The following is a 24495-nucleotide window of genomic DNA, read 5'->3' as shown; positions in this document are numbered from 1 at the left end:
AGACTTGAGTTGTATATGTCTTCTCCAGGTGTTGCTCCACGGTGACCCTTCATTAAGTCAATTTGCTTTGTCATTGTCCCTACACAGGTCACATAAAACACCTTCATCAGTTGACCTTTTCTGCTAGAAAACCCATCCCAGGTGTCTGTGTAGTCCTATACCCTGAAGTATATCCTTATCGTGGGGTTCATGGCCCCAGGGTCTGTGACCAAAATGTGTTTCACAGCACCTTTTCTTTTTTTTTTAAAAAGATTTATTCATTTATTTTATGTATTGGGTACTCTATTTGCATGTACACCTGCATGCCAGAAGAGGGCATCAGATCCCAGTTTAGATGGTTGTGAACCATTGTGTGGTTTCTGGGAATTGAACTCAGGACCTCTTGAAAAGTAGACAGTGCTCTTAACCACCAAGCCATCTCTCCAGCCCCTGTTTGTAATATGTTAACTGATATGTGAGAGAAGCCTTTCTTAAAGAGTGAGAAGACTCTCTGAGCAGGGATAGTCTTTGCAGAACTTCACACTTTTTAAATAGTCTTTTGTGCATTTTGGAACTCTGCTTTGGGAAGCTGGAACCGTAGTACCATTTATTTTGTTTCTTTCATGGCTGTGATAAAATGCCGTGATGAAAGAAACGGAAGAGAGAAGGTGTTGCTTTTAGCTCACAGTTCAAAGAACTGTCATGATGAGGAAGCCAAAGCAGCAGGAGCTTGAAACAGCCATCAAATTGCATCCATAGTCAGAAAGCAGAGAGCCATGTATGTGCCCCTGCTCAGCTTCCTTTCTGAACTTAGTCCCCATCCTTGTCAGGGACTGAAGCCATCTACCCCTATTGACCTAATCAGGGTAGTCTCTTCCTGGCATCTCCAGGGCCAGGATTCTCCCAGGTGATTCTAGATTTTGTCAAGGTGAATGTTAGCCCAACCACTGTAACCATATCTTGGTGGATTTGAAAGCTCAAATAAACATTGAAATGCTTTTTTGTTGTTGTTGTTGTGGTTCTTCGTAAGGAACCCAGCTAGTGACAGTGACCAAGCAGCATCAGAGCAAAGCCATTGAAGGGAGGTTCCACAAAGTGGATTTGTAAGCGCTCTCCACAGACCCCACAGCAGGGAGTGAATTATCTCACATCCCTTCCTGCTTTCACATTTCACTGTACCCGGCCTGGGGACATCTCAAGGGACACAGCTAGTGATTAAGAATCTTATTGCTACGGTGTGTGTTTCCTGTTTCTGTAAGAGAGGCACTCTTACAGTTATTTGTTTGCACTCATTATTAAGCACATGGTCAGCACTCATTCTTTTTTCCATTGTTGAGGGACATTAAAAACCAGAATCTTAATAGTACTGTTATCCTTTAAGCCTCTAAGTGGTTTTTCCACAAATCAGTTTTTACTAAAGGTGTGATGTCTCACTGGGTTTATCTCAGCTCTTGCCAGGCAAAGGCAGGTGGATCTTCTCTGTGAGTTTGAGGCTGACCCAGTCTACAGTGTGAGTTCCAGACCAGCCAGTGCCAATAGTGAGACCCTGTCTCAAAAATAATACAAAAACAAAACAAAACCATGTAAATGCTCTTTCCCATGTCTAGAGATGGGAAGAGATAATATGTAAATAAAACTTTTCTGGCTACCAGAACTAACACAGGAGGCAGAAGCGCCTCTGGGGAAGGCAATGAGCACTAGTGACCCTCAGTGTCCCCTCAACAAGTTTTCAGGTTACTGCCATGTAGATGGACTGTGAAGACCTGTTTGTGTAGTGTTCCTGTTAGTCTGGCAATGGCATCCAGAACAAGAAGCTAATTGGACATACTGATGTGTGAACTTTTTCAGAAAAGCAGACCAACTTTCCTGTTTCAATTGTTTTAGCAAATGACCAAACTCATTTAAAATGAGTCCATACAGTCAGTGTGGTGTTCCAAAGTTATGTTCATCCTGACTTTATAACTTTCTGTGTGGAGCCCTTATTTTCTTCTACTGCTAAAGTCACTTGGAGGTTTTCCTAGTGTACAAACTGGTGTGTATCCCGGCATAGTTTTGAAGATGTAATAAGTGTTATGCACTGCGGCACAGTGGGTGCATTTCTGCTTTGCCTGCTAACCTTTTCTCTGGGGAGCAGGAGGTAACCAAGCTTTGCTCTATCTGGTTTCTCCTCACTGAAGGATTTCCTGGGTGATTCTCACTTCTGTCAAATGCCACTCCGTCTGCTGTTAGGGAACCTACCCTGTCTATAGATGACGCTTCTCACCTTCCTTTCACTCCTGCCCAAGAGTGGTGATGATCTGAGGACACAATTCTGTTTGTGAAGGAAGTGTTGTGAGAGTAATGTAGAAGCTGCTTACTTGAATGTCTTGAATACACCAAATGCAAAGTTCTCTGGTCTTTGATGTGATGTAACCCCTACTCTTAATCCTAAAAATTACATTAAGTCTTAGTTTTAAAGAACAAAATTGGAACCTCATGCCTATGTAATTTCACCTCAGTTATCTTCTGGGGCACTGTAAATTTAGAGCCAACAAGAAGCTTTTTTTCAGGCCTGCATGCTGACTCATTGATAAGGATGTTTGCCACCAAGTCCAGTGAGGTCAACTTCATGTCTGGACCAACATGGTAGAGGAAATCCAATACCTACAGCTTGTCCTCTGACCTCTCTGCATACACATAAATCCACAGAAACATAGAACAAATGTTCTGTTTTGTTTGTTTCACTACATCATCCTGGGGATCAGGAACTTTAATGGAGGCAGGATGGTCTCAGATTCAAACACAGGTCTGCCTACCTTTGCCTCACAAGTTCTGGGAGTAAAGGGTCCTGTTGCCACACCTGACAATAATAAATGTTTTGGCTTTGTTTTATTTTTTAAAAACTTTTTCTGAATTATATTGTCAGTATGCTGACAAAAATATTTTGCATATCTCCCAGTTTTTTGTACAGTGCAAAGAGCATGGTATAGAAAAGCAAGTTTTTAAGTCTCATCTTTGTATTTTTGAAGGTTTATATCCAACTTAACAAAAGTAGCAAAGCTGAAATGCCACATGCAATGGCTGCCTTCAGTAGCTGCCTCTGAAGAGCTGCTCTCTGGTTCCTAGAAGCCTGCTTACACAGTGAATTGTACTCCTTTCCAGAATCACACCATCACAAAGGAGCCTGGTGTGTTTGGGCATGCTGCACCTTTCTCCATATGGCTTCACAAAAGCAGTGTCATCCCATGTAAGCAATCTGGCAGTTCTTCATTCATACATCCCACAGGGTGAAGATCTGCCTTGAGACGAGCTGCGGACTTGAAACTGAGAGGAGTACGGCTGCTGGTGGATAGAGTGCAGAGAAGTTTTTGGCTCAGGCTCTGACTCAGAAGCAGTAGTAATGCTTGGGTATCGGTTTTCCTACAAAGTTACTGTTTGTGTTCGTTTTTTGCATTAGCTTCCTGTATTTCAAACAAAGGTGACTGGATATGATTAGGAAATTAATAACATTAAAATTGCTATTCTCAAATACCATTGCCATGAGTAATATATATTTAGTAAGTCACTTCAGAGATTGGGTAGCTGATTGCTACAGAGAAACAAGTTCTAGGTAACCCTGAGTAATTGCTAGGATTTTTGTCTAAACTGACTTTAGCAGAAACAGAGGGCTCTGAACAAAACATTGAGGAACTACAGCCATTCAAAACTGTTAAATAGTAACTCACTGCAATTCTATTTTTAAGGCCATCATTCTTAACAGGAAGTATTACATTCTTTGTACAGTTGTTTTTGTAGGAACAATGCATTAAAAGAGAAAAATCTATTTTGCTTGATCCTGTAAAGGGTTTTTCCATTCTTCTAGATTTAATGAACAGGCATTCATTAATTCCTTGTGACAAATTACAGAAACCAAGCCCTTAGACCACTGAATTGCAGAAGAAAGGTAGGCAGAAAACAAAGGGTGTAGGAGATAGAATAAGCTGAACAACAGATGTGAAGAGTGTAGCCAGGAGAGGAGAGGGACTGAGAGAATAATGAAATAATGGCTAAAAACTTCCCATGTTTGATGAGAAAGACATGAACAGCTAAGAAGCTCAGTGACCTTCTCGGGATAAAGTGCTTGCCGTTCAAGCATCAAAGCTTGAGGTTGGATCCCTAGTACCGATGTAAAAAGCCAGTTGCTGTAATTATTTTACTGGGAGACAGAGACCAGAGGATTCCTCAGGCTTGCTAGCCAGCCATTGTAGCTGAATCTGCAAACTCTAGGTTTAGTATGGTGGAGTGCACTAGCAGAAGGCTCCCAGTGTTGACTCTGGCTTCCATGAGTATATACATATGTGTAAACATCGACCCCACCCAGGCACACACAGACAGTTTTCAGTAGATTCATACTTAGATGCATTATAATCATGCTTTTGAAAGGCAAGGGATAATTTTAGAAGTAGCAGGAGATGAATGACTTGTCACCTATGAAAGCAATCAATAAAGATTATTTGAAATTTATCACTAAAAACCTTCAAAGTAGGTCTTGAGGTGATGTGGGAGAGGGTGGGTATTAAAAACCCTACCATCCAGAGTACCATGTCTGTTTTCAAAGCATGAGAAATAGGAGAAATTAAAATATTCCCAGAGAAATGGGCTAAAGGAGTTTTTTCTCATTGCTTGACCTTGTTCAAAGGAGACCTGTAGTATAAAATTAGAGACCACTGCATAGGACCTGGGAATTTTCTAATTTTCTAATTTTCTGATTTGCTTCCTATTGGTTGGTAAAACTTGTGACCAGCCAGGTAGTGTTGGTGCACTAGGAAGGCAGAGGCAGGCGGATCTCTGAGTTCTGAGTTTGAGGCCAGCCTGGTCTACAGAGTGAGTTCCAGGACTGCTAAGGCTACACAGAGAAACCCTGTTTCAACAAAACAAAAAAAGAACTTGTGACCAAAAGCAGCATTGGAAGGAAAGAGTTTATTTTGTTTATGCTTCCAGCTAGCTCGTTCACTATTGCTTGCCCAACTAGGAATGCCTGCCTAGGAATGGCACTACCCTTAGTGGCCTGGACCCTCCCACACCATTCAAAAACAGTGGCACAGACTTGCTTACAGGCCAGTCTTATGGAGGTATTTTCTCAGTTCAAATTCCCTTTTCCCACATGGACCTATTTTGTGTTAAGTTGATAACACATAAACAAACAAACAAAGAGGTAGGTAGATAGATAGGTAGCACATCTATGAAGAAATTAATTGATAAAGGTAAATCTTTGAAATTCCAAAGCTAGCATGTGACAGTGGTTTATAGAACCATGTTTTGTTTTCTATATAATTTCAGACACTAATACATTTGAAAGAATTACTAGTGTATGGAGGGCCATGCAATGTGGAAGGATATTTTTTAATATTCACCAAGTACTAGTAAAAATGAGTCACTTGTGTTTGTAAAGAAGCAGCTTTTTAAAAGTATATCACATAAGTTAAATTGTGATAAATCAGTGCTTTTACCTTAGAATCGTATCCACAAATCTAAAAAGGCTATGAAATATAAGACACAAAGGAAATAAACAGAAATTCAAATTTTTTACCATAAGAAGTTAACTACACATAAAAGAAATAATGGCTAAGAAAATCGTAAACCTTTCAGTAACCTATAAAATGATATATGTGAATCTTTTCTATTCACAATTACCTAAATATCAATAGATTCTGTTGTTAAAAGAATATTTAACACAATAGGTGAAATGTGATCCAGTCATGCTGTCTATAAGAGACTGTTTAGATTCAGGGGCAGACTGGTTGGTGGTGGCATATGCCTTTAATCCCAGCCCTCAGGAGGTAGAGGCAGGTAGATCTCTGAGTTGGAATCTAGCCTGGTCTACAGAGTAAGTTCCAGGACAGACAAAACTACACAGAGAAACCCTGTCTCGAAAAAACAAAAAACGAAGAAGGAGGAGGAGGAAGAAGAGGTAGATTCAGAGACAAAAGCTTAAATGTATAGAAAAAAATGAGTAAGCAAATAATTAATGAGAACTGTGGTGGCTTCCATCACATAAAATGTACTCTAAAGCCAAAGGGATTACAAAAGACAATGAAAGGGATAAATGCTCATGAGGAGGAGAGATGGTGCCACAGGTAAAGCCACTTGCCACCAAACCTGAAGACCTGAGTTCATTCCCTGAAACTCATTTAGTACATGGAGAGACTCAACTTGAACAAATTGTCCTCTGACCTTCATACATGTATATTGTGGCATGCATGCACCCACACACATGCTAAGATAAATATAAAGGTTTTAAAATTAAGAATATTCAAAGAAATATAAGATTTATATACCAAAAGTACATTAAAGTATATGAATAAAAAACTGTTTAAGGGGAAAAAAATAGGTTTTTTTCTTAATGGCTGTCTATTTCAGTACCCAACTCTGAATAATAGGTAGAACAGTCTGTCAGAAAAGGAGGAAGAACAGAGAATGTAAATGGCAAGCTACACTAATTATATCTACAGTGTTTACAGAATGCCATGCATACTTTATTTTCCCCAATTCTTCCTGGAGCATTTTTCATAATAGATCTTATATTGTAACACAAATTAACTCTCAGTCAATTTTAAAAGATGATTAACTAGAGAGCTTTCATAACTGAATGAAGTTGGGTGACAAAACCCAAAAGTTGGTTCTTTAAAAGTTGGGCAGTCTGCATGTACGTGGGCTATGAAAAGAAAGAAACTCAAATTACTAAAATCAGAAATGAAATGAGGACAGTACTACTGATTCTCTGGAAATAAGAGTTATAAAGGTCCTGTGATAATTAATAGAGATTTGAAACTGTACATAAATTGCTAAGAAATAGAGGCTCCGAGTATACCTGTATCTGGTAAGGAGCTTGTAAACCCTGGACTTGATATCTTCCCTGGTGAGTTCTACATTCACAGAACTAACACTGGCCATTCTCAAACTTTTCCAAAACAGAGAAAAGCATTGCCTTATAAAGTAATCCAGGGAGACACTACAAGGAAACTACAAACCAGTATTTCTTATGAATATTGGCATGGAAATCTTCAAGAAAATACTAGCAAACTAAATTCAACTGCATATTAAAAAAAAAAAAGAATTATACACAGTAATCCATCAGGATTTGTTCCTGGAATGCAGGGATAGCTCAACCTAAATTGGTCCTTTTGGAAAACCACATTAACAGAACAAGTGAAAAGATTGTATGGCCAATTCTACTGATGCAGAGAAGGCATTGAACAAAATTCAGCACCTTTCATGTTAAAAAATGGTCAGTAAGCTAGAAATGCATTGTAGCTATCCCAAAGCTGTGTAAAAAGTCCATAGCAGGCATGCCATTCAGTAACAGAAGCCTGAACTCCTTTCTTCTAAGAGGAAAAGCAAAGCAAGGATGGCTGGCCTCCCCATTCTCATTGGATGTAGCTGTGGAGGTCCTAACCGATGCTACTAGGCAGGAAAAAGTGAAGGGTATACAAGTTTGAAAGGAAGAAATGAAACTGTCTGTTCAGGTGATTAGCTGCATATATAGAAAACTCCTAGGGTTCTAGACAATACTATTATAACTAATAAATGAATTCTATAAAATAGTAAGATATAGAATCAATGTGTTAAAAACAATCACATTTCTGTATACTAATGAACCATGAAAAAGAAACTAGTCCATCTACAGTAGCATCGTAAAATACTGAGAAATTAATTTAACTAAGTAGGTAGAAGGCTTATACAATAAAGATATTCATGAAAGGGAAGTAACATGTAAGGAAATGGAAATATACCTATGTTTATGAGTTAAAGCTCTTACTATTTCTATCAGTTACTCCCAAATATTAGTACATCTTCAGATTTAGTATAGCTCAGTGGGAACACCAGGAACATCAAAAACACTAAGCTGGGGTTCTCATGCTTCCTAGTTCTACAGCTTAATCTAAGTTATTAAAATTGGCATAAAGAGAGAACTAATACAGTAGAATGCAGGCCCAAAGATAAACCCTCATATATGTGGTCACATAATTTTTTAACAAGGCTGCCAAGACTGTTCCATTGGGAATTTTCAGTCTATCCAACAAATAGTGCAAATAAAACTGAACACTGACTGATGATAGAAATGAAGAAGCTGAGCAGCTGGGATCACTTGAACCCAGGACTTGGAGTTCATCCTGGACAGCATCATGAGACCCCTTGCAAGAAAAAGGAGTTAAAGAAAGAGTATATGGAGAGACCCTTTTCAGTACTATGTACAACAAAATATCAAAGGCCTAACGGTCTTACTGAAACTGTAAAACACAGGGAGACAGTGTCATATCTTTAGATTTGGGAATATTTTCTTGATTTTGATACCAAAGACAAAGTCAACATCCTGATAGGGCTGCATGACACCTTTTAAAAATTGTGCATTAGAAGATACCACCAACCATAAAAGGATAATTATGGATGGGAGGAAATACTTGGGGATCATCTGTTTGGTAAGGGATTGACAACCAACCTACATAAGCCAATTACAGAATGAACAAAGGATTTGAAAAATAAAGGATTAGACTGTATAAGCACCAGTAAGTACAGAAAAATATGTTCCATATCACAGGCCATTAGGCAAATACACAGCAAAACTGTAATGAAATACCAGTTCACACTCTACAATAGATGACTGTCAAAAATACAGAAAGTTAACCAATTCAGTAAAGTTGGGGAAAATTGAAACCTTGTGTACTGTTGGTGGGAATAAACATACACTATCAAAAACATTTGTTAGAAATACTGCTGTCCTTCAAAAAGCTAAGAACAAGATTATTTAACAATTCAGCTATTCTGCTTTTGGGTGTACTTCGTTCAGAACTGAAAGCAGAACCTCGGAGATATTTTTACACCCCTATTCATAGTAGCATCATTTGTGGTAGCTAAATTCTGGATGCAGCCTAGGTGTCCATCCAGGTAATGAATAGGAAAGCAAAATATGGTCTTTGTGTCATAGAATATTACTTGGCCAGCTGTGTATCACATGCTATGAACCTTGAGGCCATAAAATAAGTCAGTCACAAAATAACATTTATTGTCTCTGCCTCCTTGTAGGAGGTACATAGAATAGTCTTAATCATGGAACTAGAAAGTGGAAGCCAGGAGGCTGGAGGTGGCTCCATATTTGAGAGCACTGGATGCTCTTTCAGAGGCCCTGAGTTCAATTTTTTTTTTTCTTGGAAAAAAGGAGCATTGCTCCTTAATGGGTTTAGAGTTTCAGTTGCACAGCATCATAGGTTATGGAGAAGGTGGGAAAGATGGTCTCATGGGCAAAATGCCTGCTGCACAAGCAAGAAGAGTTGGCCAGCCAACCTAGCAGAAATGACACACTTTAGATTCAGAGAGAGAGAGAGGCCCTGTGTCAAAAAGATATTAGAAGCCAGTAAGTATCCAGCACCATCTCTTGACCTCCACGTGTGCACCACATACACCACACACGCTGAGAGAGTTGTAGAGATGGTGTAACAGCCATGTCTAATACCACCGAACTGTGCACTGAGAAGTGGTAAAGATGGTGAGTTGTGTTTCATTGTAGTAAGAACTTAGAAGAACAGAATGCAGCAGTCTTACCTTGTACTGAGTCCCTCATCAGGGCTCACATTGCTTCCTGATCTTTTGGATCCAAAGGTCAAAACATCTACTTAACAATTTTTATACATCGGCATTGTGATTTTATTTCATCTTTATTACCATCCATAAAATACTACCCTTATTTTTTGAAAAAGAGCAAGTTGTGGGAAATGGTTTTATGAGTGGTCAAAGCTGTTAGATGGTTAGCAACATGATGGCAATCCACTTCAGACTTTATGTCCATGAACCTGACACCATCACCTTACCTACTACAAGAAAACCTGTGATCCTTGTTTTATGAATGAGGGAACTGAGGCAAAGAGGTATGGCAGTGTGCCCATTTGCATTTGAAATGACTGCTACTACAAGCTGTATACTAGAGCTAGAACTGGGACCCATGATCCAGGCATATGACGTCTTCATGTTACTTTTTAAATTTTTTTAATTTTATTTATATATTTATTTATTACAATTTATTCACTTTGTATCTCCTCTATAGCCCCCTTCCTCTTCTACCCCTATGTCCTTTCCCTAGTCCCCTGATAGGGGAGGACTTCCTCCCCTTCTATCTGACCCAAGCTTATCAGGTCTTATCAAGGCTGGCTGCATCATCTTCCTATGTGGCCTGGCAAGGCTGCACCCCCAGGAGGAGGTGATCAAAGAGCCAGCCACTGAGTTCATGTCAGAGACAGCCTCTGTACCCCTTACTAGGGAACCTACTTGGAAACTGAGCAGCCAATGGGCTTCCTTTGAACAGGGGGTCTAGGTCCTGTCCATGCATGGTCCTTAGTTGGAGTATTCGTCTCTGCAGGACCCCCTGAGCCCAGGTATTTTGGCTCTGTTGTTCTCCTTGTGGAGATCCTGACTCCTCCAGGTCTTTCTATCTCCCTCTTCTTCCACAAGGATTCAGGCACTCTGCCCAAAGTTTATCCACGAGTGTCAGTATCTCCTTCGATACCCTGGTGGGTAGAGTCTTTCAGAGGTCCTCTGTGGAGGGCTCCTGTCGTGTTCCCTGTCCTCCTCTTCTTCCATTGTCTATCCTGTTTGCCCTTCTCAATGAGGATTAAGCATCTTCCCTACTGTCCTCGTTGTTTAGCTTCTTTAGGGCTATAGATTTTGTATGTTTATCCTATATTATATGGCTAACATCCACTTATAAGTGAGTATATATCATTTGTGTCTTTCTGCTTCTGGATTACCTCACTTGGGATGTGATTAAGTGGAGGAATATTCTAATATGTGATGAACAGTCAGAGTTTTTCTTGGGATCTCAGTTCATTGCTCTAATTTTAGTATAAATAGCAAGTCATATTGTCTCTATAAGACAGGAAGACATTCAAGTGTTAATTTCTAGAAAGGAATACAACAGGGGCACAGTGCTTGCCTAGCATGCACCAAGGCCCTAGGACTGCAGACAGACAAAACCAACCATAACAGCACTGTTACACTTCTCTAATTTCTCCCATAAAAGCAAAATACCTAGGACTAGAAGAAGTATTAAAGAACTTTAGAAATTTAGTATCAGCACTGCAACTTAACTAACTTTAAAATAGTCTAAGGTGTTTATTGGCTCTTGTTTTCATATCATAAGTTTCTGTTGTAGGCTGCCCTTTGGTGGGTAAAAAGATGCAGATGGCACATTCCTGATAAGAAGGCAGGCTTATTGGTTTCCATGCTGAGAGAAAGAATCAGAGCAACTCTCCAGCCACCTCCTCCTAATTATGTATTTACACACCTCTCTGTCTGATCCTACTTCTTTAGGCCCTCTCTTCTTCTGCCTGCTGACTTCCTGGAGGCCTTTGAGAGGGGAAGGGCCAAAAGCATCATATCAGCATGGCCATGTGACCCATGACCAACCCCCCTTCCCTCAGGGGACTAGTAATATCACCTTGGTGGGCCAAATGCCCAGGCCCCCAGCATTCACAGGATGGGACTTTCCTGGCTCATTGCTGCCTGCTGTATCTTGTCTTCTCTCAAATCCACCAGAAGCTCTTTGCTATTTGTGTTCTTCATTTAATCCTTCCTAGCTAAGAACTGTTTTTGACCCTTGGCTATACTTTATTGGTTCTGAAATGTCATTAGTGCTAGACCAACACTAATCTCCTATAATTTAGATGGGATTACTTTTTCTGCTCCACTTTTTCATTTCGTCTTGAACATTAGTTTATTAGCTAGTTCTGAAAGTATTTTACAGAGATGCTTCAGAGTTGGTCTGAATGTTATCTGCAGGTTGGTGTTGTCCTGTGAAAGAAAGCTGTTTTAAGCCTCGAATTTGATCAGTCTTCCCTTCCTTAAGATCTAGGCAGAGCGTGAAACTCCTAGTTCCAGGAGGAGAGCCCTGCTTCTGGGGATTCAGTCCCCATGGGCATGTTTAGAAGCTTTCTATCCTTGAGATGGGAGGTGAGTGCTGGAGCCACAATGCCTGTGTCTGTGCCCTGGCTTCACCACTCTTTAATGCAGGCCATGGAAACTCAATCTCTTCAGTAGGATGAGGGCAACCATAGGGTTAGTAAGTGCTTAAAACAGGTACTGTCTCATACTACATTGGCAGAGTCTGCTGCTGTTGTTTTTATTATTACTTTTCTTGTTTTACATAAGTACACTGACCATTCTCCTCTCAGTCTTGGCAAGTGGGAGAGACACTGAAGAGAATTCCTCTTACAAAGCTCTGCCTGTACTGAGAGAGGTAGTATTCTCTGAATGGATTCAGATGAAGTGACTTTTCTGATGTCTCCTGTATTCCAGAGTTCTGTGTATTTTATAAACGTCTCTTCACCCAGCAGGAGGGGCCTTGCTGTTTTTCTGCTGTGTCCTGAGTTCCTCTTTCAGGCAGTAAAGCTCAGCCATGACACTGTTAGTGGAGACGTGGGTATGACTGGAGTCCTGGCATTGTTTGCTTTAGAAGCCTGATATTCTCCCCAGCTGTTCCCCCGACAAGAGTGAAGGCGGCTGTGCTTGTGCTGTACATGTGCATGTGTGCCTCAGCGTCTCATAGCCCAGATCTGACAGGCCCTGAGCAAGCCACCTCTGCTTAACAGCTAGACCACTTAAGCTGTGCTCACCAAAGGCCGCAGCTCAGGGCAGCTGGTAAGCAGCATACACTTTCCAAGAGTCAGGGAGCACAGGAAGGACAGCACCCTAGTGGGCTGTAGAGCCCAGCTTGTGTGCCCTGTGTTCAGTGCATGTGCTGCATGCAGCAGCCCCTTTAGTCTCAGAAGTGATGTCACAGTGCTGCCCAAATACAAATGGAACCACTTGTGGCCCTGAAGCCCTTTGGTGTGGTCTGGGTTAGAAGTGGTATTGGTTGTTTCTGATCCTGAAACCTGTAGTGTGATAGGGATGCCAGACTGTGCCTGCTTTGTACCACGCTCTGCTTTGAAGTGGGTAGTAAAAAGGATTCCAGAATATGTAATGTACAAAATTGGTTTCAGTGCTCTAAGATCCTTCACCACCAAAACCCCGTGAAGACAAGGTACCTGAGAGCACAGCCCTTGCTCGCCACAGAAGCATTTGGAGTGGGCAGTGCATGTGATGACTGCCTGGCAGGGGGAATGTCGTCTTCCCATGACTTCACTGCCAGCTGGACGGGCCTACAGTATGTTTTCTTTCTCATCTTGGATGCTGGATGGTAATGCATCTGGGATTGAAGGAGAGAGCACGGAACCCAGCCAGGGTCCAGACGGAGAGCGGTATGTGGCGTGGTTCCCCACCCTGCCCACAGATGCTATCGGGAAGTTGGAGCTTTCATAAGGTGGAGAGATGTGTGGGCTTCAAGGAGGAGCCCTTGAAACAGTATCTCACCTCAAATTTAAAGGTCACTCTAGGAAAAGCAAGTTATATGTTGTAAAGACAGTGAATGTCTTTTTTTTTTCGTAAGTGCCAGTGTGGACTGTGCACAGAGGAATGAGTCTCCAGTGACAGTGCTCTTCAGGTAGTTCAAAGCTCTGAAGTATCACACCATTTCTGAAATTTCTTTCTGTCTCACTTGTGGCTGGAGAGGACAGGAAAAGTGGTTAGCCTCTAAAGAGTGATGGTTCTGAGGTGCCTTCCCTCTGTATAAGCAGAAGCTATTTGGAGCAAGTATTAAGAACACATATTCCATATTCTTCATACTGTGACTTATGATTCACAAATGTGGCAGTTTTTTCTTTCCCACCCTCTTCTATTTGTTTTTCCTTTTTACCTCTTTCAGTGTTGGCAGTTAGCCATTCATTAGTAAGTGGCCAGGTATGCACACATGACGAGAGCTGTGATTTGTTAGACGCTGTTAAGACAACAGGCTGCAAGCTGTGAAACAGCACATGCAGCACTCACTGAGACACTTGGAGCACAGATGTTCACTTGTATTAAAATACAAAATACAGAAGAAAATTAGATACCAGATAGTCCAACAATTTAGAGCAGTAGGAAGGGCCAGCGTGGGTGGTTTGCGGTGGTTACTGTGTGCACTGGTTCCAGCACCATGAAAGGAGCGCGGGAGGATCTGCCCCTCTTCAGCCTTTCTCTTTAGTTTCTGAATGAGAATAGTATGTACTGAATGAGTGTTGGTAACCACAGGTAATGATAAAGTTAAGAGTGATGAAATGGACTTTATAATGAAAGCAACAGGAATATCTCTGGATGTCTAAGAATGACTGGCCTATGCAAAGAAACGTATGGCTTCATGAAAGAGTAGACACCTTTACCCACCAATCACTACCATCCTTTCTGCCCTCTCGTCTCCATGATCTCTTCTTCCAGCCTCTGTTATGACCATGATTCTACCAGACCTTCTTCCCTGCAGAGCATGAGCCATGAAGCTGGACTTCCCAAGTAGCATTGCTTTCCTTTCCTTTCCATGAGCTAATCCTGCCTCAGAGAGGAGGCTGCCCAGCTTCTACCAAGAGGGGCAGAGGGAGCTGAGCACACTGTGTTCCCGGTCTCTACCCCCATGTTTTGCCTACTTTATATGATGGAAATAAGCACACTTGGTTTTTAATAATGTAAAGCATTCCAGAACAGTTTGATAGCAGGACTGCTTGCTGTGGTCCAACACTTGAGTTTTGCATAGTTTGGAAAGGTTGTTAGTTGTGATGTAGGTATTTATCATTCACTCTAATTCTCAGAAAACCCTTTCCTGGCATGTTTAGTAAAGGCCCTTGAAGGAGACTCGTCTGTCATTGACTACGTTCTCACAGTGCAGTTTATTGGGGGAGCTCCATGTCTGATGTCTGCCCTATAGCAATAGTCCCTGCAAAGCTGTATGCATGTAAATCCCATTCCTTCACTGGCTCACTGTCTAAAATAACTTACAACATACTATGTAGGTAAAGATTAACTATTGTGTGATGTACATATACAGATATTATATGAAGTATACATAAATCCTAATCAAGTATGACATTTAAATTCTTTTTAAATTTTTTTTATTTATTACAATTTATTCACCCTGTATCCCAGCTATAGCCCCTTCTCTCATTCCCTCCCATTCCTGCCCTCCCTCCCTCTTCTCCTCCCATGCCCTTTCCCCAGTCCATTGATAGGGGAGGTCCTCCTCCCCTTTCATCTGACCCTAGCCTATCAGGTCTCATTAGGACTGTCTGCATTGTCCTCCTCTGTGGCCTGGTAAGGTTGCCCCTCCTCCGGGGGGAGGGGGGGAGAAGTGGTGATCAAAGAGCCAGCCACTGAGTTCATGACATTTAAATTCTTATCAATGAGACATAAGTTTTCCAAACCCATACTTTTAATAGTTACTTGTTTAGTTCCTTGTATAACCAAAGACACAGGTCAACTTCTGAGGGGCAGCATGGTACATGCCTGTGCATCTTTGGCCTACTGTCATTACAACTACTTAGCTCTCAGAGAAGCCACAGGTCACTCATGTGATTGGTTCTGGCCATATGGAAGTTAGAACTGAACTTTTAGACACTGAAATTGATTCCTTAACATGTATGAAATCCATAAGACTTTTATTGTTTCTTGTTAGGTATTTGCCAGCCCTCATTCTCTTCAGGCTCCTAGATAGTTCAGGCCTTGGCAAGTCATCCTTAGACTTGAAGTGTGCTGCGTTTGATTCCTAAAAACATTCTGCCTTTAACTAGAAAAAGTCTATCTTATCAGGTAGCGTTTTAATTCAATTGATTGTACTTAAGTTGACTTATACATAAATCTGCTGAGTGGTACTAAGCTGTTTTTGAAGTTTTTTATGCAGTTTTCTACCCTGCCAATACTGAGCCTCCTAACTAACCTGTTCACAGCTTCAGGCTTAGTGTGGGCCCACAGCCGGCACAGGTGTTCCTGGTGCTGTAGTAGCATTCCTGCTGGCTTCCACTGTGGTCTCTGTGGCCTGGGTCACAACACCAGAGTGTTCTGTAGAAAAGCTCCAGCGCTGATTGCGGGCCCTTTCATGGCAGTTTTGGGACAAACAGGCTCATGCCTTCTATTTGTAGTAGCTATGGAAACGGTAGAAGCGCTCTCTCTTCGGAGCTAAGCATACAATAAAGGACTTCAAGTGTTGGTAGGATTAGAGACTTTAGAAGATGTTGAATTTTCTCCCCCATTCTTTTCTTGTTCCCTGTCCCTTTACAGCGGGAACAAGAGGGCAATGTGAATATTAACTGGGACTTGTTTTAATCTCCCTTGTGACACTTAAAGACTGTCTAGGTCTACACCATCTACTCAGGCTCCAGCCTTTCACTGCTCGCTAACAAGGAGACTGCATATTCATGACCCATGGCTACAGATCAGACAGCTCTCAAGATTGTGTTTTACAGTGTTTCTCTTTCCTGGTTCAATCTCCTGAAAGGGTACTTTCATTTTGTCATCTGTGAATACTGAGTTACGGTCAGATAGGAATAAGAAGTTCGGGTGCCATTGAACAGTAGGGTGACTAATTAACAGTAGTGCACCTTTAATTTCAGGATGTTGGGAGAAATGATGTTGATTCTTTTCACTATAAAGAAATGGTGATGTTGGTGCTAACAACATTGCTTAGTGAGTAAAGGTGCTTGCAAGCGTGGCAACCTGAGTTTGATCCCAGAACCCACACGGAGGAAACCAAGTCCACAGAGCATGGACACCCTGGCAGTACTAACCGCCACTGTGGTCTCTGTGGCCTGGGTCTCAACACCTGGAAAAAAAAAGACCCAGTTCTGACTTCCACGTGTGCACCCCATGTGTACATGCATGTGTACCCGTGCGCACACACAAATAAAAGGGGGGAAAGAGAGCCAACAGGGTGGCTCATTGAAGGGAAAGGCACTTGTTCTGCAAGTCTGGCAACCTTAGTTCAAGCCCCAGAACCTATGTACAGGTGTATGGAGAAAATGTCCTGTCCCCTACACGCATGGCAGGCACACCCCATAAGCTCTGCATAAGCACTCTAATAATAGGTAAACTAACAGTAAAAGAAAAAATATTGGATGATATAGGTATGTTTGCCCTGATCTGAACACTACAGTGTATGAGAAGTTCTTGTGTAATCTGAAGCCCTGGATAGCAGTGCCCAGGCGTTCTCATTCGAACAGAAACAGTGCAGGGGACCCTTAGGCAGCGTTTGTTCTGTTGATGGACAGTGTGCCTCAGCTGCTGGTGCTCACTTGGAGGAAGGAGGCTTTCTCCTTGTCCACTGAGAACATGTGCAGGACTCAGCTTCATGGACTCCTAGGAAAGCTGATTGATGTCACTGTTAACATGAAAAAATGTTAACTACATAGTTAAATGACATGTGCTGCTGTTGGTAATCCATCATATATTTCTGATTCCCAGGTGCCTCAGGTGTTGGTTCCAGTATCTTCTTGTGACTAGAGTTCTCTCCAACCCTTCTACTGCTTTCACTTCCACATCTTGACACTCTCACTGCCAATTTTAGAAAAGACAAGAATGCCTTTGCTGCTTGGCCCTCAAGACTTCTTCTCTTAGGTTGTTGGTTCCATTATGTTTTGTCCTGGAAAAGTATGCCTGAAGGCCCAGCTGTGGCCCTGCATCTTCTGTAGGGTTCTTGTCATACCCATTCATCTACAAAGCTGTCTTTTCTTCGTACAGACAGTAGCCATCACACCAGGTTGTTTTGTTTTTGTTTGTTTGTTTTTTCTACACAAATTAGCTTCTAAACCCTTGGGAGTTAGTTGATGATAAATTATCATGCTCACAGTGTTCCTAGCCCTGCCCATGCGAGTTGAATGTGTTTGAAGTCACCTTTCCATGGAATTCTGCCGGTGTTTGGTTGTCTTGGCCCTTTTGTTTACACAGTGTATCCTTGCCCGGCTTGTGTTTCTGTTGGGTTTGCTATCCTGGAATTTTAGACCTACAAAGCCATGACTCAGGAAACCACTGAGAAGTGGGGAAGAACACTACTGGTGTGGGGGTCATGTCAATGCCATCGTGGCTCTGCCTGCATGCCACTAAAGAGGATGCACTTGCCTCTACACATTCAGCTAGTATTTCCCTGAACTGTGCTAGGACAAAGAATGAAGACAGATGAATAAGATACTGATCATGTTTGAGACGCTCACAGTTACTAGGGTAGACGGAAATACACACAACTAATGGGAGCTTGCATAATCTCAACAAACAAGCATTGATCTATGTCTCTGAGCTGGATGTTGGAGACAGAGAAATGAACTAGGTGTAATGCCTGCCCATGAAGTGCTCATAGTAAGTGAGCTACAGTGTGATGAGAAGTGTTACTAAGAGTGGGTGCCTGTAGCAGCATTAGTTCCCACTGGTATTGGGTAGTCGTGAGGTACCTGAAAGCCTCCCAACAGTATCTGGGACTCAGCTGAGAATGGCTGCTAAAAAGAAAGTTGGGGGGGGGGGGTACTACCAGGCAGAGAATGGGCATAAGAAGACAGGAAGTATGATGTGGCTGAGGTCTAAGACGCAAGAGGTCCCTGACAAGAGCAGTGCAGGGCCATTCACTCTTCCCAGATGACTTGATAACTTGAAGTTTGGGTCATGATATTTTCCTCCAAATAATCTGTGTTTATGACTGGTAGTGACTGTGTAAGTGTCATTACTGAGCCACCCAGCCCTTAGAAAAGTCTCAGCAACCTCAAATCTTTTTGAGTTCACTTATCTTTAAGTTAGTATCCAGAAAGTTCCAGAAAGGAGAAAATGTTTGGCCTCTATTGTTTGCAACTACCTGTGAGCCAGCCACACCTCCTGTCTTTCACATTGTCTTTCTGAGTTTATGCCTCAAATGTTTGCTTCTTTAGTCACTTCTCATAATTGCTGCTTCCTGTTTTCTATAAAAAGTGAAAAAATGAGTTTGTATAATGATAGTGTCAACTTAGGTGTAAAAAGAGTCACAGCAAATAATTTGCCCAGAAATTACTTCATGTGTTGGAAGTGTCTGGCACCTGAAAATGTTATTTTTATATTTTATGTGATGGCAAGTGTGGAGACTCACCAACCATGGAAAGGGGAAAAATGCAAATTGGGGTTTTATTTCAGTATTTGTCTGGATTCAGCTTTCAGAAAAGAAGCAGAGCCTTATAAAGGAGCTGGGCCTTGTCATGACGGATGGCAGACAGATTTTCAGGTGAAAACAGTCTCCACCAAAGTGGAGATAAGTGCAGACTCAACATCCGCCAGCAAGCACCGCTTCTGTCCTGTGCCTTCGGAAACACTCAGCCATTGATACCCTCAAGTGGTTTCAGTGATAAACCTTCAAAGACCAACAGACCATCCATTCATTCATTCAAGGCTGCTAAGTAGGACTCTGCTCTGTGCCAGGCCCCACAGTCCCACAAACATGAGCCCAGTCTGTGATGAAGGTCTGAGAGAGGCCAGCCAGAAAAAGGATCATGGTTAGGAAGAGGGCCGGCCTGAGGTGGTGTAGAAGGATTTGATAGGGTTATGAACCAGGGTTGGTGCTAGAGACAAGGATGGCACAATTTTTTAAAACCCCACAAATACCCTGCAGTCATTTAGTGCCCTGTTTGTAATGCTTGAGTCCTTTGTAGTGAATGGGTTCAATTTCTTTAAAGTACTACAAAAAGAGCACTGGCTTTATTACTGTAGACAGCTTCTCTTGGATTTCACTTCTGATCAGAAATCTAGGAATGTCTCAGAACCAGTCCTCTTGTCAGAGAAGCCTAGGGCAGGATCAGAAACTTGGTCTCATGCCTTTTAGAGATACATGCACCCCTGCTCTGCCTTTGGAACTGTCTGAGTAAGTGTATCTAATGGCCATCAGGAAAAGGATCCTTCCTTTTTGTGTGTGTGCTGGGGATGTAACACAGTGGTCTAGTGTGCTTGCACAACATAGCATTCATTTGGATCATGGTTTTGATCCCCAGCACACACAGTATTCTGGTACTCTACTGATCATGAACACATAGGCCTATTTCTCTGAAAATGTATTTACATTACAATAGGCTCCTATGGTTCTCCCCACCCCACCCCCCGGACCAAAGTGGAGACACAAACAAAAAGCCTATCCTCAGTGGTCTCTGTCTTACAGGATGCCATATAGTAGCAATTTTCAGTTTTCCTGAGTGTTACCAGAGATGTGATCCTGCGCTTCTGTCATCTTCATTCTGATGTAGGGACACCAAGCAGGGCATTTCATTTGGGAGCCTGGGCATGGGGAGGCAGTGAGGGTCGTGTGCTTTTAGGGCATGAGTGTTTCACACTGGACCTAGCAAATCCTTCACAGCTGAAGCTTTGTCTCTGAAATACTGAATGAGAGAAATTCCATGGTGACTCCTAGGAAACCATTCTTACTGATAACTGCACTTTAAACAGAACTAGTTTCCTGTCTGATTTTTTTCCCACCGCCTCTGACTTGTCTCAGAGCTCCCCTTGTCCTTCCCTAATGACTTGACATCATGTCCAGGAGTGTACACATGTGTACTGCTGTGCTCACAAACCTCAGAATAGCTGCTCTGGGTGTGTGTGTGTGTGTGTGTGTGTGTGTGTGTGTGTGTGTGATCAGACACTCAGTGAGCCATTCTCCGGGGCTGGTTGCTGAATCACGTGCTATACCCACAAGCTCATGTGCACCTTTATAGCTTTTTAAATGGTTTCCTCTTTGAATGCATATTTATATTCTCTCTAACACTCTAGAAAATCCCATCGGTATTCTTGTGCTCCTGCACTTTTTACCTCTCAGTCATGTGAGTTACAAAAATGAGGAAGTGTGTTGTTAAATTCCTTCACTCTGCCTCCAGTTATGACGCAGTGGGTGGTGTATGCTGTCCGAAATCTCACTGAGGACAACAGCCAAAACCAAGATTTCATTGCAAAAATGGAGGAGCAGGGATTGGCAGATGTGTCCCTGCTGAAGAAAATGGGTTTTGAAGTTGAAAAGAATGGGGAGAAACTGATTCTGAAGTCTAAAAAAGACATCCCCCCACCTGTAAGTACCCTCATGTGAACTGTCCTCCAGTCTCTCCCTGAAAGCTGTTCCTGTACCCCTGTGACCTTGGGAGTCAGCAGTCTTTAGAGAAAACATGGAAGGCAGAAGTTGCCCCATGACGTGGTTACCAGACAGCACTAAATAGCGCTACAAAGAACTTTTTGATCAGGCTTTATGATGCCATTGTTTAAAACAACAACTTTATGCAGAGCATGACATACAAAAAATATACTGAAATTTATACATGATATAAGCAAGTTCCTGACCAGAACTAGGCTCTCTTTTAAGTAGCAGAGTTCACTGAAGGTTTGTGTATGTGTGTGTTTTGTTGTTGTTTGTGTGTGCTGTTGCATGTGTCCTTTAAGGAGCTTCCCAGTTCCCCATGACCATGACATAAGCAAAGCTCTGCATTGTCCCTTTGATGCTTTTGTAAATAGATGTGCTGTATCTATGACCCTGTTTCTGTTTTGTTTTGTTTTGTTTTTTTCTCTTTAGTGAATGACCTCTCCATGTGAACATGTTCAGATTCTGTCTCATGGATCTCTCATCTCTACAGTATATGGAATCACAAGTACTGGAAATGTAGAGCACAAATGCGGGAACCTCTCCATCCTTTAGAGTTCAGTGTGTGTAAGCTACAAGTGGACATTTTCTTTATTTCTTTGCAGTAAGTGTAATGTCTGCCTCACCTTTGTCCCTCTGGGGAGAATGAGCTTTCCAGTCATATACGTTGTGCTTACTGTTGTAGTGGATAATAAACACTCTTGAGGGCATAGCCCTTACTTGGCAAAGACTGGGACCCTTGATTGGATTCTCTACATCCTTTCAGATGGCAAGTATGCTTCATCCCTTTGATTCTCTGCTTCTCATTGGATTTCTGAACTCTGGCAGGCACTTGAAGTAAGTTTCTCACTGTGATTAATTCTACCAATCTTTTTTCTCCCCTTCTGCCTTTCCAAAACATTGACATGACTCATTTCCAGTTAATTAATCTGAGAACCCTCCCTCTTCATTTCGCTTACTGTGTTGTCACTGAGCCTTGTCCTTTGGAAGTTAGAAAAGGGTGAGAATGGGTGAGAGAACATGTGGGCACTTAACTGTTTGCATCCCAGGCTGACGTAGAGTTAGGAACTCCGTGGAAAGGCAGATACTTACTTATGTCTTGCCAACATTCATGCCTTTCTGACACAGAAGGGAATGCTTTTTTACTGTTTGATATGCAGTGCCTCTGGTGTGTGAAAGGCACGTCCTATCATCTTCTGCTTAAAAGTGTGGCTGTTACAGAAAGACCACTCACTTTTAGTTTTGTTGCCATAAGTACAAATTTAATTTGGAAGTGCAAATCTAGCTAGCTTTCATTAAATTTTTATACCAGGTAAAACTGGATTATGGAGACACTAGCCACCTGAATCACTAATAAAATTACCATGATCGGGTGGGTCATGTCGCAGGGTGCTTAGCATTATTTTCCTAAACAAGCATGTTCAAAACTAAAATATCCAGAGACATCACATAGTTTGTGTTTATACTTCAAAAATAAAACGAGTAAAGACCCAATCAAAAGCTTCACAAAAATACTATTCCAAAATCGAGACCTTGTAAGTTTCTTCCTGGCCAGAATTACTTTGCTTTGTAAGAACAGCTTGAGCTATTAATGAAATGACAGTTTCCCCATATATAGCTCCCTGTCTGATGGGAGCTGTGCAACTGAAGAAACATCAGGTTCCAGGCCTATGATAGGTAAGATGAATTTGTGATGTTCAGCCATTGCAAAATGTAAAGTACACAAAGAAGCCATTCCCTTCTGGGGCACCAAGAGTTAAAATCCTTTCTCCATAGAGGTCTGGCCAAAGGGGAAACAGTGGGGGTCCCTTTCTCCTTTTAACAAGTTTACAATGGACATTCTCTTTTCCTCTCAATGGGTATGTACACACCAGTGGAGTCACACAAACATGTCGGCATGCACCATATAATAACAAACACAAGTAAATAAAAGGAGCCTTGTGAGAATGCAGAATGGGGTATGGCTGTGTGCTCTAAATAGGAAGTGTGGGTCTCGCAGAGTGAAAACATGCTGATGACTGCATTGTGGCTCCTTTTGATTCCAGGGAGATGAGGGATTGAGCACAACAGCTTCCCTGTGCTCTACCAGTGGGTTTGGGGCTTCCCAGAACCTTGTTTTACACGCTGTAGAGGATTAATTTGCCACCTCAGTCAGTCCTTTGTGGGGGTGGGAAGCAGGGCAGCACCACAGAATTTGTAAAGATACTAAATAGTCACAGTGAGTTTTGTGACCATATTTTTTTCAAGAGCAAATTGACAAAGTTTTGGCTTACTTCATTTTCACAGATGGAAAAGAAAGGATTCTTGGCTTGGTGGCTTTTTTTGTCATACCTAACAACAGAAAAGACTTTAAAACTGTTTTCACAATTTTAGGGCTACCCTGTCGTCATGTGTCTCATGGTTGACTTTGGTATTGTTTAAAAGCAAATGTCAGGGTGCATATCTTGCTCAGCAATGCAGAATCCAACCATATCACTTCAGGAACCATTAGAACACACTCTTGCAAAAGGAGACACAGAAAATGATTAGGGTGTAGGGAAGACTGCTAGTTAGCAAGCTTCAGACCAGATTTCTACCTGTGTCTTAACTCTGTTCTTCTTTGAAGTGATTCGTAACACCACCTGGCGCATATATATATATATATTACTGTCTTTTAATTTCTATCCTAGAACTGAAAAACTTAAAAGATGCCAGCCAGGCATTTTTACAGGAAGAAAACCTGTTTAACCATTATCTCATCATGATAGGTTTTCTATGTATATAATAATAAGCTTTTCTATGTAAGTAAGGCAGGTGTTTAAAAGCACAGAAGCTGAGGAACAATCTTTATATTTAGCATCTCATAGAGTCCTTTGAGGGAGCCAGAAGTCCTCTCGGTGCTGTCCAAGGTTCTGATATCTTCAGCTCCATCGGCCTAGATCCTTGCTTTCCAAGTACAAGGGTCTTTTTCCTATGGCACAATACATGATCTCCTCTCCTTTACACATTTTTGCATGCTTACGTTTAGGTCAACCTATACATCCTATTTTACAACATGAATTTGATTTATTGTCTACAATACATGTGAATTTTTAAGCCAAGCCTTTTCTATACATGTAGAGTGATTCTAATATCACACTGTCACACTTTTCTCATAACCAGAGAAAATCATGAGCATGGCTAGTTTTTTTTTTTTAAGTTTTTGATACTACTTTTTTTTAGATAGGGTCTCAGTATATAACCTGGCTGGCCTAGAACTCGCTATGTAGACTAAACTGGCCTTGAACTCACAGATCCACCTTCAAATGCTGGAATTGAAGGCATGTGTCACCTAATCCAACCCAATTGTATTCTTACTCTAAGTAAAACCTAGTTGTTTTTCTGTTTTAAAAATATAACTTGCATTCTTGGTTTACTCATGCGTGGACAATGCTTACTTTTCATCACTAGAGCAGGAGTTTGGGTCCCTTAGAACATGGATGCAGCATGTGAACTGGGCGCTAGGGTCCCATTTTATCATCAACAAACACCAAAACAGATTTCATAAGCTGTCTGTGATTTTTTTTTTTTCTATT

The 24495-nt window shown here is 41.7% G+C and overlaps 1 protein-coding gene across 1 annotated transcript in view; it reads left to right on the top strand.

Moving 5' to 3' along the window:
- Positions 1 to 21669, top strand: part of Atxn10 (ataxin 10) — a 128940-nt gene extending 107271 nt beyond the window's left edge. The window contains exons 11-12 of the mRNA XM_055627047.1: positions 20691 to 20878; positions 21374 to 21669. Coding sequence (XP_055483022.1) covers positions 20691 to 20878; positions 21374 to 21376 — 191 coding nt within the window. The 3' untranslated portion in view covers positions 21377 to 21669. The remainder of the gene's footprint in view (positions 1 to 20690; positions 20879 to 21373) is intronic.
- The last annotated feature ends 2826 nt before the right edge of the window (positions 21670 to 24495 follow it).

This window comes from Psammomys obesus, unplaced genomic scaffold (assembly GCF_907164565.1).
Source record: "Psammomys obesus unplaced genomic scaffold, mPsaObe1.curated_primary_1811, whole genome shotgun sequence".
Lineage (NCBI taxonomy): Eukaryota > Metazoa > Chordata > Mammalia > Rodentia > Muridae > Psammomys > Psammomys obesus.
The sequence above is the reverse complement of the archived record's forward strand: the minus strand, read 5'-3'. Positions and strand labels throughout refer to the sequence as shown.